The sequence below is a fragment of the Trachurus trachurus genome (assembly GCF_905171665.1).
Source record: "Trachurus trachurus genome assembly, chromosome: 11".
Taxonomy (NCBI): domain Eukaryota; kingdom Metazoa; phylum Chordata; class Actinopteri; order Carangiformes; family Carangidae; genus Trachurus; species Trachurus trachurus.
This window is the reverse complement of record NC_139904.1, coordinates 18,687,710-18,704,306: the sequence shown is the minus strand read 5'-3', so window position 1 is coordinate 18,704,306 and position 16,597 is coordinate 18,687,710. Positions and strand designations below refer to the sequence as shown.

The 16,597-nt window shown below is 40.2% G+C and overlaps 3 protein-coding genes across 5 annotated transcripts; 1 reads left to right on the top strand and 2 right to left on the bottom strand.

Moving 5' to 3' along the window:
• Positions 1-281: 281 nt before the first annotated feature.
• On the bottom strand, positions 282-8,335 carry mapk15 (mitogen-activated protein kinase 15). 3 transcript variants are annotated; one of them, XM_083982082.1, is made up of 15 exons: positions 8,190-8,335; positions 7,749-7,897; positions 6,445-6,543; positions 6,271-6,300; positions 5,387-5,477; positions 4,806-4,936; positions 4,236-4,399; positions 3,908-4,047; positions 3,762-3,819; positions 3,120-3,257; positions 2,806-2,911; positions 2,343-2,667; positions 1,876-2,006; positions 1,578-1,730; positions 282-1,393 (listed from the first exon to the last, which is right to left on the bottom strand). In XM_083982082.1, exons 2-15 carry the CDS (start codon positions 7,836-7,838, stop codon positions 1,199-1,201), a joined length of 1,851 nt encoding a protein of 616 aa, XP_083838208.1. In that variant the 5' UTR covers positions 7,839-7,897; positions 8,190-8,335; the 3' UTR covers positions 282-1,198. The 3 variants fall into 3 exon arrangements, with proteins under 3 accessions (XP_083838208.1, XP_083838207.1, XP_083838209.1); XM_083982081.1 differs by having other exon boundaries at positions 8,106-8,299; XM_083982083.1 differs by lacking the exons at positions 7,749-7,897; positions 8,190-8,335 and adding an exon at positions 7,125-7,440.
• Positions 8,336-9,317: 982 nt separating this feature from the next.
• vps28 (VPS28 subunit of ESCRT-I) lies at positions 9,318-14,097 on the bottom strand. The gene is made up of 10 exons (XM_083981701.1): positions 14,031-14,097; positions 12,762-12,825; positions 12,631-12,659; positions 12,361-12,398; positions 12,160-12,249; positions 11,966-12,071; positions 11,744-11,845; positions 11,276-11,329; positions 11,094-11,185; positions 9,318-10,440 (listed from the first exon to the last, which is right to left on the bottom strand). Exons 2-10 carry the CDS (start codon positions 12,799-12,801, stop codon positions 10,320-10,322), a joined length of 672 nt encoding a protein of 223 aa, XP_083837827.1. The 5' UTR covers positions 12,802-12,825; positions 14,031-14,097; the 3' UTR covers positions 9,318-10,319.
• A 731-nt stretch (positions 14,098-14,828) lies between these two features.
• Positions 14,829-16,464, top strand: aunip (aurora kinase A and ninein interacting protein; the record flags this gene model as incomplete). The annotated part of the gene is made up of 4 exons (XM_083981528.1): positions 14,829-14,921; positions 15,027-15,183; positions 15,362-15,394; positions 15,485-16,464. 4 exons carry the CDS (start codon positions 14,829-14,831, stop codon positions 16,462-16,464), a joined length of 1,263 nt encoding a protein of 420 aa, XP_083837654.1.
• Between the last annotated feature and the right edge of the window lie 133 nt (positions 16,465-16,597).

The window sequence follows — 16,597 nt, the reverse complement described above, 5'->3', positions numbered from 1 at the left end:
AGAGTTTGCTTTAACTTATTCTTTAATTTAAATATTATGCTATTGAAGACCAGCATTGTATAAATGATACAAATACCCTTCATCTCTTCTGAGTTCTGAAAAATCTTAAAAAGTTTGACAAATTAAGACACAGTGGTGAAGCAGACCTTTCCCTACCCCCAATCATCTCTCAGAGGAAGATTAGATAACTCCACCATGACAGTAAATATATAATTGCATCAGCATTAACAGTTTAAAAACATGTAATATACTATTAAAAAATACATAAACAGGATTTTTAAAATCTAATAGAAAACATTTTATTGTTGTATTAGTAGATTAAGAATCTGAGACTCTTACCCCTCTGTTTATTATTCAACTTGATGGTAGTTTGCTGCTACAGTTATCTGGTAGACATTATAAACTGGGTACACAAAACACTAATTTTTTCTTTCTGTACACATTAGAAGAACAAGTGGACTTATTGCTGCTGCAAAGACAGATCCTTGTTGCATAATAATCAATTCAAACAACTATCGGTATACTTAGTTATTCTGTGCCCACTTGAATTCCACTGGCTTAATGTACATAAATCATTAAGCCCATGGAAAATAAGTCACATGTCAATGTATGGCCACTTATGCCCCCCCCTGCCTACCCACTGTTTGTGATACTTGGGTAAACACATTTTGGAATATTTGGCATGTGGATTTTGACACATGGCCTCATTTACAGACATCTAGATAAGACAACATTTCAGTTAATGTGCTGACGTGAGGCACATTCCCAAAGAAATATGTGTCAATCAAATTATCACAAACAAAATGAAACTCAATAAAAACAGTGTCCTTCAGAGTCCTTGAACGTCTCAGGCTCCAGGGCAGCTGGCTGATGATCCAGCCTTGTTAGAAGTGAAGATAAGTAAAACTTCTTGAGTTTGACATGTGCATCTTTGCATGAATTGCTGGTACAGCTTGACAAATGTAATATGAAGTCACACTTAATTTTACAATTACATATTCACTGTCACAGACAGTGAATGAAAATCCATGTCTCCATGGTTATAGTCTACACAATACACAAGTGATGTTTGACCTAACAGCCATAACAGTTTCTTTTAACAAGCTCTCTTTCAGTGTGCCACATGCCTATGATCGTATCACAAGGCAAACCATGTTGTATATTTAAACACAGCTGACACCGAGCCCCTATGTAGCAGTTACTGGTTGGATGAACGACTTTGAAGCAGATTGTCCAGTTGAGTCTTGTTGATTGTACCATAGGCCTGGGAGTAACTGCCGAGTTTGGCCCGAGGGTCACCTGCAGCTCCTACATTACAGTTATTCTGAAATACTTTTTTGCTGAATCGTGGAGGCGGACGGGCCTCGCGGACCTGAGGGTTGGAGCGTTGGTTCTGAAGGGGATAAAAAGAAAGTTGGACATGTTAAGACAGCCAGTCCATCTATAGCTTTTAAATATTTATATGTTGTTGTTTTAAAAAAAATAAATTCTATGTTTAAAATCAATATTTCATCATGCATGTAAGGGCTGAAATGACATCCTGATACTGAGTCATATTTTCCATGCTGTGGACTGACCAGGCGTGCAGATGTGACATGTAGCCCTGAAGACAAGGATGCCTCTTCTTTGCGAACTAGTGGGTTGTTCTGCGTTTGATTTAAAGTCAGGGAGAAGGACCGGGAATAGGTTGAAGGAGCTGAGCGACCGCGCTGGAGAATGTCGTCCATGGACTAATGAATGGAAGGAAAGACGATAAAATCAAAGTGAGCGACAGAGTGAGAGCATGAGTAGCGTAGAAGGCATGTAGCAAAAAGTACCTAACAGCAAAATAAAGCAGAGAGAGGAGGGTGAGTGAGCAGCAACCTGGTTGCTTACTGTATTCGCAGCAGTGCCCTCTGTTGGTGATGTAGTTGCATTTCCATTGCTAGTCTGCCCCACTAGTTTCCTACTGCCTGCAGTAGAGTGGTAGTAATGCGGAGGACCACCTGGACTCCGAGCAAAACCATCTGAATGAAAAGAAGAAGAGTTGGAGTTTTCTATCCCAGGGACTTTGTCATTATTCATGCACCGATACGAAAACAAAACTTTTTCACTGCATTATCTGGAGAAATAAAATGTTAATAATCAAAATACACCGCAAAACTGTTGAAAAAAAGTTTTGATTCAAAGTAAGAACTATTTGATGAAAAATATATGTACATATAGTATTTATTAAGTCTAGAAAAGTCTAGAAATACCACATATGTCCAAACAATGATCACAAGCTTTTAGTATTGCCAGCTTTCGGTACACATTCAAATCCAAAAAGGTTCGATACCCAGCCCTGTGTGTGTAGAACATACTTGGGGCGTGAGTGATGGGGTTATATGTGAGTTTCTCCACACGATGGCTGGTTGACGGACTCGTCCTCTCCACAGCAGCCTCGGTGGATACATTTGCAGGCTCAGGTTTGGTGACGCCTGCATGTGAGGGCATGTGGTTTTTCTCATCAGTCTTTTCATGTTGTGGTTTCTCCTCATGGCTGACATCACCATCCCCAACCCCGGCCACTGGACCCTTCTCTCCACTATCCTTCACACCGGGCCTCTCCCTGCCACTGACACAGCCTGGGTCCTTAGACTGGATCAGTCTTAGCAGCCCCTGGTTTGTTCTCCTCTCAAGTATCATCTGTAAGTAAAGAGGAGGAAAATATACAAAGTATCAGATCAACATCCTCAATGTGTTCTGACAAACGGGTTTCACAGCAGTGCACCTTATGTAATGTAGTTGAATATTACATAATAAACATTTATGATTATTCCGTACCTCATAAAGTTTGTTGCGGTACTGAACCACAGATAATTGAACATCATCATCCACTGGCAGCACTACATCATAGTTCAGAGCTGGCTCCTTGGCCGTATTATGGAACCTCAAGGGACAGAAAACAATCATGGATTTATGACAGCACTTAATGATACTAAATACTGATCTTTATGAGTTTGACACAAGCAGCATAGCAAACAAACAATGACTAACTGCTCACAAAAGAAAATTAAAGAAGGATATCTTTACAATACTGGAAAACCTGACCACAGTCACTAATCCATGAATCAATATGACCACATGCTCCTTAATACCTGGCTACATATGGGTGTTGGAGAGCTTGCTCAGCAGTCAACCGCTTGTCTGGGTTGAACACAAGCAGACCCCTCAGCAGGTCCAGAGCATCGGGAGGCACAGACAGCTGGAGAAGATCCTCCAGAGGCACCTGTGGTCTGGTGAGCGAGAGAGAGGTGAGATTTAAACACAGAAAAACCAAGGGGAGGAAGAGGAATGTGGATGTTGAAAGAAAAAAAAAGAAGAAAATATCAGGACAAACTTGTGTTTTGCTAGAAAGATAACTAATAAAACTCTTCCTTTTAAGGCACAGGTATATATTTACAAGACTCTGCTGATTAAAATATTCCCACTTTATGCTACATTTATCAAAAATGACCCCTTGCAGCAGTGGTCTTTCTTAAGGTACTACACTGCTCGGTTTATGATTGTGCTTTGTCATTGCTACGTCACTGGATCTCCGCATTAATCATTGTTCTTGTCACCCAGGCATGTAATGAGCCTCGTCTCAACCTGCAGGCTGTGAAAATAGTCTTCCCAGCGGAGGGGAGGAAATTTGTTATCGTCACTCCTGTAACTCCCCTTGCGCCACGGGCGACAATACATGTGTAAATTATGCATGTCCTGTGCACCATGAATCAAAAAAGGAAATATTTTCTTACTTCAGTAACATTCTCTGGATGACAGAGGAGCCATATTCAGACTTGATTGCAAGAATATCTGAAAATGAAAACGTATTTAATCAATTTATAGTAAACGCAAAGTATTAAGCATTTGAATGAATTTAACCTGGACTTTAATTATTCACCTTCTGGGCTCGGGTGTGGTATGGCACTCATGATCTTCTCTATTTGGTTGATGGTGGATGTCCCAGGGAACAGGGCTTTTCCCAGCAGCATCTCTCCCAGGATACAGCCAAGGCTCCACATGTCGACACCTTTTGTGTACCTTTGGACAAGATGTACTCCTTTGACAATCTGGTATGTTCAAAACAGTTTTGTCATGTTCCCTAGTAAGCATTGTGTCCCTAAAATTAAAATACCATGCTACGATCTTCATTGTTATTAAATCAACTGTTCATGAGGCACAAGTAGAAGAAGGGTTTAGTGACAACAGATGCTCATCACAGTTGATACCTTGCAGATCCCAGCAGGATCTCAGGAGCTCGGTACCACCGCGTCGCCACATACTCCGTCAGTGCGGGATTCCCACTGTCCTCTTGGATCTGGTTGAGTGATCTGGCCAGGCCAAAATCACACAGCTTGACTACACAGTCTGTGTCCAGCAGCACGTTGGATGGCTGTGAACAGAAACATTCATCACAAGGACAATAACAGTTTGAGCAACAGCACAGTACCCAGATTGGCCAAGATGTGACAAAAGAAATAATACAAGGAGGTAAAAGAGAAGACATTTAATATGAGAGAAGGTTGGGAAAAAAATCAAGTTTCCAGGAGGAAGGTCAGAGAGGTGCTGCAGGCATGTACATGTGCCACTTAACTGAATTACACAGTACTTTGAATATAATTAGAATACACTTTTAGTATAAAGAAAAATAAAGGTTTCATTCCAATTGTTATGACATATTTTTCAGATCAAAGGGTATACAAGCATAATGCATCTATGTCTTCCACAATTCTGAATAAAAGCCTTTAGCATGGTGTGATATTTCTTATTCTACATATATTCAATATTAGCATCATTACCTTTTGGTCCCTGTGAATAACATTTCCAGAATGCAGGTATTTGATGGCTTTGAGGAGCTGGTACATCACATAGCGTTTATGGATGTCCTTCAGTAGGGTTCCTTTCTTAATCACTGCATGAAGGTCAGTATCTGGGTCAAAGCAGAGAGCAGGTGTTGTTTATAATATAGGAATCACAATAAAATCAACCAGTGATCAGACTGGAAATCATCCTCAGTGAATCATGTTTTTTTGTTTTTTTGTTTGGCACATGCTGCCCTAGAATCACATATGCAATGATTTCAACCAAAAGGGAAACTGAAAAATGAAACAGGCAGTCTGTGCTGTGATGCTGATGCACAGTCACTGATGAGACTGCAGAGAGGGAGGGAGGGAGGGAGGGAGGGGCGATATGTGGACTCAGCAGTAGGGAAAAGCAGGCAGCCAAGGGAGGCAGAAGCCTTTCCACACATAGACCTCACACCTTTTCCAGTGCCAAGTTGAACTGCAAAGAAACAATGCAGCCCGCCCAATCAATGATGATTATTTGTTGTTCAGTGTTGTTTTACTGTGTCACAGCTGAGCAGCTCTGCACCACTCACCCATATATTCAAAAATGAGGTAAATGTCCTTATCATTCTGTGCTCGGATGACATTCAGAAGTTTGACAATATTGGGATGATCTCCAAACTCCTGCATAAAGAAGAAAGATTTATTTTAGGAACCCCAAAAAAATACACCCAAATACAGAAAGCACACTGTGGCTACTGTTTGACCCGTAATAACTGGCTCGTATTGTGTCAAGGTTGTGTAAACAACAGGGGCAGTTTCAACAGAGGTTACATAATGGTCATTAAACCCCAGCTACAGCACCAGAGTTTTAGTGGAAGATGACAACAGCTGATTGGGGAGCAGTGGCACAGCAGAGGTTCACATGTATGTAGGTCAGCAGATTAAGAGTGGAACAGGAATATGCAACACAAGGATATTAATTACAGTGAGACGGCTACATTCTTGTTACTCACTGTCACCATTCATTTAGGATAAAAATAAAAGCACCAATAACTTATAAACACTTCTGCAGACTAAGAACACCCTCACATATCATTCTTTGCGCAAGGTTTTCCATATTAGACATTATTAATAGAGCTCTTACTCTATGATTTTTTTTTGCAGCACTGTGAAAATGTACTATGCTGCACAAACAGAAGTCCATAGGCAATGCCATTAATAAATAGGGTAGTTTTTGCACAGAAAATTGACTTTCTATTTTACTGTATAGCATTTGAATATGAGGAATGAGTAGACAGCACTGTTAACACTTGGTACATTAAACACAATCAGAAAGAGACTGTGGAAAGAAAAAATATGGAAAATGTAGAGAACAAGACATGAGAGAATAAGAGTATATTCATCTTTCAGTCACAAATTAAGAAAATTATAGACTGACAGCTGTCTCCTTGATTTAAGTCAAACATATTCTTACCTGAAGGAACATGATTTCTCTGAACGTCCGCTGCAAAAGAGAAAAGAACAGTTAATAGACAGACAAGAGTTTCTTGTTCCATTTAATCTGACAAGCCAAACAAATCTTTCAAAGTTAACAAAATAATTACAATAATAACTTAATTTCACTGACTGCAGATCAGGCAGTACAAACCTGGGCATCTGTCCTGTTTCTGAAGGCATCAAAGATCTTTTTCACTGCCACAATCTCCCCAGTCTGTCTGTCAACTGCCTTCCACACGATGCCATAGGCCTGTGACACACACAAAACACAGACAACATTACATTAGCTCACTTCCTCTTTAAAAAGATTGAAATTCATCAATGAAAATCATTTCAAAATAGTTGCATGTCTCGTCATTTTTCTTCATAATTATCTTAAAACTGTTTTCTATGATACTCTCTCTTCTGTCAGGAATGGTGGCCAAGGACAGTGATTCATTTACATGAATCTTTATTTTCTTTTTATTAAAAGGCACTATGAATAACTTTAGATTGAAAAAGGTAAACTGCACTTCTGACACTGTATTCTGAGCAACAAACCACAGGTAAGGACATGACCTCTGTGTCTAAAATCGCAGCTGAAGGAAGGTGCTGATATAGGCAGTGAAGTCAAGCATAACAGAGGCAGCAGTGAGGCAGAGCATCACAGTGCATTGTTACTGTAATGAGACAAGAAGCAGCACTGTCAGTGTTGTTGGAGGCAGTGGTGACTCTAAAGCTGTTGTTGTCTCAAAAAAAAAGAAAAAAAAAGAAAAGGTGAACTGGGTTTGTAACAAAACACAACGCTGTTCAGGATGACTTTCTAAAGCCATTTAGTGCCGTGCTGCTCACTGTTACTCAGTTCCCTCAAGCATCAGTGCACAGGATGCTCCCATCTTTCCCATTGGTCAGCTGTAAACAGGTTGAACAGCTGTGTAACCTGAGTCACATTCACCCCTCAGGTATGCCTAGTTATCCAATATGACGTGTCTACGTGGCAGCAATTTGTGAGTCTCTGTGGATTTTCTGTGGAAAGAAACCAGGCTGTTTTTGGTCCTGTGGCAACCGTACCGGGAGAGAGAGAAAAACAAAAGGGGTTGGACTCACAAGTGTCCTCACACATCAGCTGATCTGCAAGGAAAGAGTTTGTCCTGCCAAAGTAAATAAAACCCTTGCTTACAACACTGGTATTTTGCTGAGGACGTTAAGTCTGGAGAATTTCAGGAATTTATTTTAAGGCTAAAGTACAAAAGGGGATTAAAGATGTGGTAAACATTAAAGCACATGCAAAAAGGTTAATCTAAACAAGGGTTGCGCAACAATTGTTAGGCCAGCAAACTGAAATGGAAGTGAAACTTAAAAGACTTGTACTGTACAAGAGTGCAGTGTTTTAAATCTTGTGCAAACACTTCCTGATTTGAACAGACTATGATACAATTCAACATCCATTGCATTAAGAATGAACACTCAACTCACCCCCTTTCCAAGCCTCTTCTTGATCTCATACTTCAGAGAAATATGGTCCTCCACCTCAGACACATTTGTTGATCCATATTTTTTGCTCATCTTTTTTTTTTATGGCTCACTTCTGTGGCTCAAGTCCTCAGCATGCTCTTGGATTATTCCTGGAAGAGATCAATTATAGACCTTGAATGTCCGGATAACAGGTGCTAAAACGGCTGGAAACTATGAATGAAGTCTGTCGACCACACTGGAGCCAGTTCAGGGCTGAAGCAAACGATTCAACAGCTATTTCCAAAACAACAACAATACAGGTTCGAGTCAACACGTCTTATCTCTACGTGTGGCCGTACATAGCGTTGTTTAACTTACTGCTCAATCAATCAATTCATGAATAAATCTATCAATCAGTCAGTCGATAAACGTCGGCCGAGAAGTGGCAGGTTAGTAGTTCACCTCCATTGAACGGTTGTAAATTGAACCCGTTGACCCAGCCGTGTGAAGAATGCGTTGTTGTTTGTCCAGGTGATAGTCAAATGTCGCCGTAAGTTTGTGTACTCCCACACTGCTCCTGCAAACAGACCACTGACCAGCCGAGGAGTTTTGTCATTTTTCTGTCGCCCTGGTAACGAACACGCCGCTGCCTGCGTCTTAAAGGGGCCGCAGCACATTCCCAACGCCACGCTCACTCCCACAGGTGGACATTTGGTGCTGTCATGAAGATTACGATGGCTGTGTGGTGTGGGCAGGGGGGGGGGGGGGGGGGATGATAAGAAGACCACCACCACCCCTATAATCCCCCGGGAGGAGACTGACACATAAGGCGGCTTTTGGCTTTGTTCTGTGCAGCCTCAGTTTCAATTGTCCAAGTGACACAAAGTTCCCTGTTGAGTCATCATGGGTTTCGTTTTGCAGTAAAAACAAAACAAAACAGATACAACTCTGCCCACTGTCAGTGATCTGAGCTCTTCATGTTAAACTTTTACCTTTGGGAACAGTTTATGGTCTTGCAGCAAGAGTAAATAGATAGATAGATAATCTTTTATTACGGACTCAGGTCCATTATGAATGATTCACCTAGGGGTATAAAGCTACCACAGGTGCATAAGAGCAAAAAAGCAATCAAAACAGTTGAGATTATAGTAAATAAGAAGTAAAATCAAACAATCAGCACCTCAAAAATTATAAATATGTGTAGTCCAATACACAGCAGTGGGCAGGCAACTCACCAGCAACATATCCACAAGGCCCCAAGAGGACCTGGCTGATTCATGATTGGTTTTGTTAATGTGATTTATTTAATTTTAAATGTCAAAATTAAGTGCATTATTATCTAGTGTTGTGGCCACATCTCAGTCAAGCAGGTGCGTAAACATCTAGAAATCTTATTTTTCAAGTTTATCATTACTGTTAATTGGGTAGATGGTTCATGTTCCAATCTAAAGTTGATTATCTCATAAAGCAGCTAAATAAAGTATTATCATCATCATTAACTTGTGTTTTTTTTTTATGAATGAAATTATTATTATGAATGAAAAAGAAAATACATTTTCACACACGACAGACGCTAAGTTGGAGGTAGATTTTCAAACTTTATTTCTAAAAAGACGTTACATGCTTTTATTTAAAAATCAAAACTATTATTTACAATGATAAATCTTAATAAATATGTTCTCCCTAATGCTGTTCGAGGGTTGAAACATATCTAGTAAGCAAAACCAGGAGGGGATGTGACCACCTCTCTTTTGCCCACTTTATGTGGTCAAACCCTCACTTATAAAGAAAATATGGATTAAGCATGTTAACAGAAACCAAACTTAGACAAATAAACATGAACATACACCATTTCCTTCTAACATAACTTCAATATAATAATGAATTTGAAGTGCAGTCTAATTATCTTCCAAATCAATATTTCAGCGGCATTTGATCAGTTAATTGACAGACAAAGCAGATGTTATTTATGTCAATTGACAAACTCTGTTATAGGTTTCTACAGTAAAAACTTGTGTAATAGAAAACAATCATGGTACACAGAACAAAACGTCCCCAGGTGGCAGACAGTGGATACATTTAGGGTACCAAAAAGAAAAAAATATATATATTCATCTTTCCATTAATACAAAGGCTTTGGCTGTTGCAACCTTTTCTTCATGTGTAGAATTTGCCCAATATAATTGACTTATGCATCTCTGTTGGTGCTCTGCAAAACTTAAGTATAAAATTAGACATTTTCTTGAAATTACAGTACAAAGTTAGAAGTAAACTGTTTTGTCAAGATCAGAACAAACAGCCAGTGTTTAAGGATTTATCACACAAGTTTGGCTAGAAAACAGGCCAATGGAGCATCTCACAGCACAGGAAGGGCCCGGCGGGCGGGGCTGCAAGCAGCACGATGTACCACAAATGGTGGAGTATATTCTACAGGGTGGTGAAGTTTGAGTTGTACACAACATGGGTAAAGACACAGAGAACAGATGTAGACACAGAAAGGAGAAGCAGGAGAGAGAGAACCTGTCCCCAGACTTTAATCCAATCCACTTCCTACCAATTAACATAAGGATGGATCTATAATGGAGGGATGCTTTAAGAGGAGTGGAGGAAGCGGTTGAAGGCGTTGTAGGCCGACTCAAGGTCAAACAGCATCTGGCGCACCTGATTATCATCCAGTTCATCCGAGGCCGACATGCTGCTGAGGGTGGTCAACCTGATGAGGAAAGGTCAAGAAAGTGACAATTAATGCTAAACATATTCAGTGTTAACATAGACTGCTGAAAACTGCTGCAAAAAATAATGGGGGTTGGGCAGTGTTTTTTAAAAAGCACTCTCAATATCCAGTGGTGTAAGATTAGTGCTATTAGGAATCAGTGCAGTCACTTTACCCACTGTAATCTAGTCCAAATTACATGCCACAATCAAGGAAAGGTCAAGTTCCACTCCATATAAAACCTCTCTCAAAGGAAAGCTATTAATATGATAAAGCACTTAAATGGGTAGTTTTGATTGTTAGATGTGGGGGGGGGGGGGGGTATGAGGCAGTCATTTATAATCAGTGTGTTACCTGCAGTATAGAAAAATAGAGTAGAATAGAATAGAATCGACCACAGGGATGCTTTAACATTATCTATATTAAATGTCAGATTTCTAGAAGAAGAAAAAAAAGGACAAAGTAAGGCAAGAGGAATTTGCACTGTCTATAGTTCTTATTCCACATGTGGTCATTAGTCAAAGTGGTATTAGTTTGCTTTGTACCTCTCTGCAACCATACCCAGTATGTGTGTCACTGAAACTAAAAGCATCCTGCACTGAACTGACATAAGGCTAAAATACATGATCAGTGGGAGGCCCAGTGTAACTAACCAGAGGCTGACTTTGTCCTTTGCCTCAGAGTCTGGAGGCATGTTGCTCATTCTGTTCATGGTTTCCATCAGCTCCCTCAGGTCTGGCTGGATCTGGACCAAAAAGGGAAAAGTGTCAGGTCTCCACTTAAGCAAGCAGTGTGACAAGTCTGCCAACAGTCTGCACTTTTTTTTTTTATTTACCTCATCCATCGCCCTGATCTCCAGTCTCAGCTTGTCCATCACGGTGATGAAGAGCTGAGGTTAGAAAAGATGAAAGAAAGAGAAACACAATGAGACAATATTTAACTGATTGTCAAACTTGCTGAAGAACAAGAACAGAAAAAATATTTCTTTTTCTTTTACTGTCAACATCACAAACATGGCACTTATTCTTTGCTAGCATCACAGCATCCTTCTGCTGATTTTACGAGTTGAGTTAAAAGTTGGCTGTGGATACAGCTGGCAACACCCACTCACATTCTTCAATGGCTGACCGCAGGTTGAGCCAAATGAAGTGAAACAGCTTTAGCCCCTGAGTGCTTGAGCTGAACACACTCAATCATTTAATCAAAAATACGACAATAACAATTCTTATTCTGGCGCTCGCCCCAAAATCAGCCTCCAGTTTCAATGGACTGTTCAATATGAAGAAGGGGAGAGAGGACATACAGAAACAATATCGGCAATGCAGCGGTTCAGATTGCCCTTGTCATCCTTGATGGTGATTGGTCGATCCTCCTTAATCCTCTCCATGGCTAGTGGGCAGTCGAGCTAGTTATCAAAACAACAAGAGCAAAATCCTTACTAAGGCAGAAAAATCTAATTAAAATCTATAAAATAATTTTGTTCACATGGGTCAAAAAATGATCTGCACTCCAACTCAGGACTCACTCTGTACTTCCTGCAGAAGTCGTCAATGGAGCCCACGTCAGAGCCCTGCACCTGTTTGAAAGCAGCTTTATACTGAACCAACAATCTGGAACAGGAAGCAGTGTACCTAAAACAGAGTAAACCGCAAAATTAACAACAACATATAATCAAAGTCACAGGTTTGTTTACGACATGTGAACTTGCGTGTAACTCACTCATTAGGCGTGACACAGTCTTTGATGTAAGCCTTCTCCAGGGCTTGCAGTGTCTTGACCACAGCGAACAGCTCAGCCATGTTATCATACCTATAGAAACATGATTCAAATTAAGTGTTTAAAGCACTGGCAAGATTATGAATCACTTGGTTATAGCACATTCATGTTAGGCAGGTAATTAGAAATGTATCTGGCACTTACTTTTCTCGTTCCCTCGCATTTTTGTATAATTTCACTTCCTGGAAAGATATGATTTGTAGTGAAAAACTTACTCCGTCTAACAAGAAGAATCTCACATATATTTTATTGTACTCAATCATTTATTTCACTTAAATGTAGTGATTTCTTGTAGAGGTAACAACTATAAAACGGTAGGTGTGGTTTTCTTACAGATAAACTTCAATGAAAAACAAAACAGATAATTATAATTTCACTATTGGCTGCATTAAGCATAAAAATAGTAATATTTACCTCATATAACTCAGGTTTATTGGCTGGAGCTGAGGGAAAGAAATGACATGTTTTGAGTGACATTAACTGGCACTTACTGGATGATGCTAAATACCTAAATTGTGGATATTAGATCTATTTAAGTGTCTTACCTCCTCCTACCCCTCCCGTAACTGGTATCCCATGGAACATGTTGCTGAAGTATCACCACTTTATCTGCAGAAACATTTATGTTAAAAAAGAAATGTATGTAATAACTAATAGCCTACATTTTGACCAAAAACATGCAGCCAAATCTAACAATAACATATCACTTTGCAACTGCTACAGTCAAAGGTAATGAATAAATCTTTTTTTCCCTTAGTCTGCCCTGACTTACAGTGTTTCTCAAATGTGTGTGCATTCCTTTAAATAATACTGAATGGGCACTTACAGGGTTTTAGAAAGAATTTGGATTATCACTTCAGCTTTGAATATTGATAAGATATTAAGAGTAATAGTCTAAAAAAAAGTTAATGTGACCTCTGGCCATGCCACAGATGGTGTGCAAGATATTCAGTTTTCATGACACACTTGTTCCTAATAAAACAAACAATGGATACACCATAATAATAACAACAATAGATCATAACATCACAAGGTAGCAAAATCAAATAAGTTAGACAAGTTGATCAATGGAATTATGTTTGTATTCTCATAATCATTTCAGTCATTTATCAGGCAAAAAAAGAACACTTTCTTCAGCTATAGTTTGTCTTTTTTCCCGGCAATATTCATTGTGTTAGAAACATGGCATCGAAATATTAACATTATGTATTTTAGACAGTAGATGAGGGTATCACCTCGGGCTTGAGGGCTTTGTCATAGGCATTTTTTTAATTTTTTATTTATTTCCTGACAGTTTGATTACCTTTGAAAACATTATTCGATTAATTGAGACAATCAGGATAATCGATAATGAATTAACTGTGAGTTACAGCCCGATTCTCAACCCGTGTTTCTTTTGTGTCCAGCCTCTGGGCGACTGAACTACTGAGATAATATACAGACTGGTTACAGTGGCAATTCAACAGCTCGGCGTAAAAATTGTTTTCGCAACGCACTGACATTTACGCACAGAATCAGACCCACTGGGGATTAGAGGAAAATTACCCCGATGAAGAAAAAAATCATCTGTCTTCAATGTCTTGTTTTGTCCAGGTTTTGTCGAAACTAGCTAGCCTGAAGTTAGCTGCCGAGGCTAGCACGTCAGCACTTCCTTTATGGTTTTATCACAGCTAAGCTAAACTGCTGCTTCTCTGTGAGCACCCGGCTATGTGGCAGCGACTGTTGCTGTATTAAGAGCTAGGACAGCCGCATTGTGTCTTTGTTAGTTCAATGTCAGTGTTTAATTTACTAAAATTAAGAGACACTTTACTCACCCTCTCGGCTAACTGCTGTGACGTCGATGTAAACACACCCTCCTGCGAGGACCCGCATACGTCAAAATATTAGCTGTCCACCGCGCCTTATCAAAAATAAATACTTTTAAAGATTAAAACTAACGTAGTCCATCAAAAATAATACACAATTGGGGCTTTTGACATTTTCATTTCGATGGAGTTATTGTAGGAAATAAAAGCTTTAAATGTGTGATAATATTTGGTCGTTTTTACGTTGACGTCATACGTCATCAGCAGCGCATCAACAAGGCGCCAGACTCAAACAAACAGAGACGAGGAGAAAATACACTGGGCTACGTTATTTTGGTTAAGAGAAGCGCAAAGAAGAGCTGGAGACACTCCTGTGCAACTTTATGAGGTCGGTTTAAATGTGATACGATTGTTGTGTGCTGCATTACAAGTCGAAAGACCGTTATTATGATAAATAAACACCACCTAGCAGTTAGCGAAGTTAGCTAACTGTTGGCTAACACCAGTCATGTAACTGTTTAACTGTGATAGTGTGAATTAACCATGAATCTGACTGTTATATAAAGAACTACTGTAAGTTTATATAATACATCCATGGAATTAACGCTAGAAATGTCACAGACACCGTAAACTGCTGTAAGAAATAAATAGCTGCATTAAAAGTGTCACATTGTGAGTACATATAAATTGTGTTTGGAGAGGCATCCTCTAGTCAGACACACTCATCCAGATGTTGATCTAATTATGTTGTTTACACGAAATATATATTTATTTTATGTATTGCAGATATATTCTTAACTTTGCACCATGAAGACCTCCAAGCCAGCACAACAGCCCTCTGCTCAGGAGGAGTGTGGTGTTTGGCTGGACACAGTGGAGCTGAAAGGAAAAGCTAAACAGGTACATCTGCACTGCTGCTGTAAACCACTATTACTAAGTACCAAAGTCTTATCTGTTATTATGCGAGGATGGTGTTTCATTCTGCACATGGTCGTTGTGTTTCAGAAACGTGTTTCCCGTCCCATTTCTAAACTGCTGAACCCTTTTGCTGGTGGTGGAGGATACAATCTGGCTGTGGCTCTCAACTTCACTCAGACCAAACTAGAAATGCCAAAAACCAAACAGAGCTCTTTATCGGCCTTTTTCACACCTCAGCGCAGAGGTAAGTCGTTAAAACTCTGTCTTCAGGCAGCAAAGATGTGTGTTTCAGATTATTATTAAAATCAGAAGTTGGTATTGCTGCATGCAACCAGAATAAATTGCCACTGTCCAGATTAATGTTTTAATGTTTAATGTTTTAATGTTTTAACAAAACTATTGTTTATTCCTTCTGTCAAAAGTTCTCAATAAGATGTCTACTTCTGAAGACCCAAGCATGGATCCAGTGCTGTCCTCCTCCTCCTCCTCCTCCTCCTCCTCCTCCTCCTCCTCCTCCTCCTCCTCCTCCTCCTCCTCCTCCTCAGCATCTACCTCTACTGCATCTGCACCGGTCGCATCAGGGACAAAGCGAAGACGAGAGGGGAGTCTTGAGGAGTCTGACTCTGAGCCTGGTGTGGATTATAATTGGAAAAGTGAAACAGTGACTGAACCCGAGGCAACAATGTGGCAGGAGAAAGGCGAGGCAAGTGATGCACCTGCTCTAAACGCGTGTTTTGAGTCTGAGGAAGAGCAGTGTGAGGAGTTTAACCCACCACGGTGTAAGAGGAGGTGCGCTGATACCTCCTTACCAGTCGACAGTCAGCCCCCTCCACAGGCATGGAGTCAGGACCCACTGCTCACCTATAGCCAATACTCTGACAGTGAATTCTCCCAGACTGATGAGATAAACACCACAGAGAAAAACTGTGTCGACTCTGAGCCAAGTTTCCTAAACAGTCTACAGATCGAGGAAGTCTTTGGATTTCAGGCGGATCTAAAGGGGAGAACCTCGACTCAAAAATCCGTTCAGCACCTTCATTGTTCTCAGGTGGATGTTGACAAAGAAAACAGCAGCATTTTGTTTTCAAAGTCCCCAAGTAAGCGCTCATCTTTTGCTAATACTGAAAATCTTTCAAATCACAAATGGACAAAAACAAAAACTGCATCGCCTCGGAAACACGCCACTGATGAGCCGTGGAAGAAGGCTGATAAAGAGGAGAGCTGCATCTCACCGTTCAAATGGACAAAACCGAGCAGCTCTCCTTTTAAAACACGAGCGCCATCATCAGGGCAGCAAAGCAGAGAGGTTGATGAAGACAGTCTGGCCCTGTTGTTTACCCAGGACTCCTTGGGCTTCAGGGTGATCGCACACAGAGGTCCGCAAGTCAGGAGTCCACTCAAAGATCAGAGTAATGTAAACACCGGGGCTGTGAGAGGTAGTTTATACAAGCCTTATGTGGATGACGTGGAAGACGAAATGCTCTTTACTCAAGACTCCCAAGGAAATATGGTGATCAAACACTGAGAGGCTTTTGAAAATCTTGTTCTTTGTGGAAGGTTGATTGTGTTGTTGTTTCTGTATCAACCTGACTGACTCTTTAAAACTGACAATGATGATTGAATCTCCTCTCTGGTTGTCCCTTCTCCTCTCCTGTAGA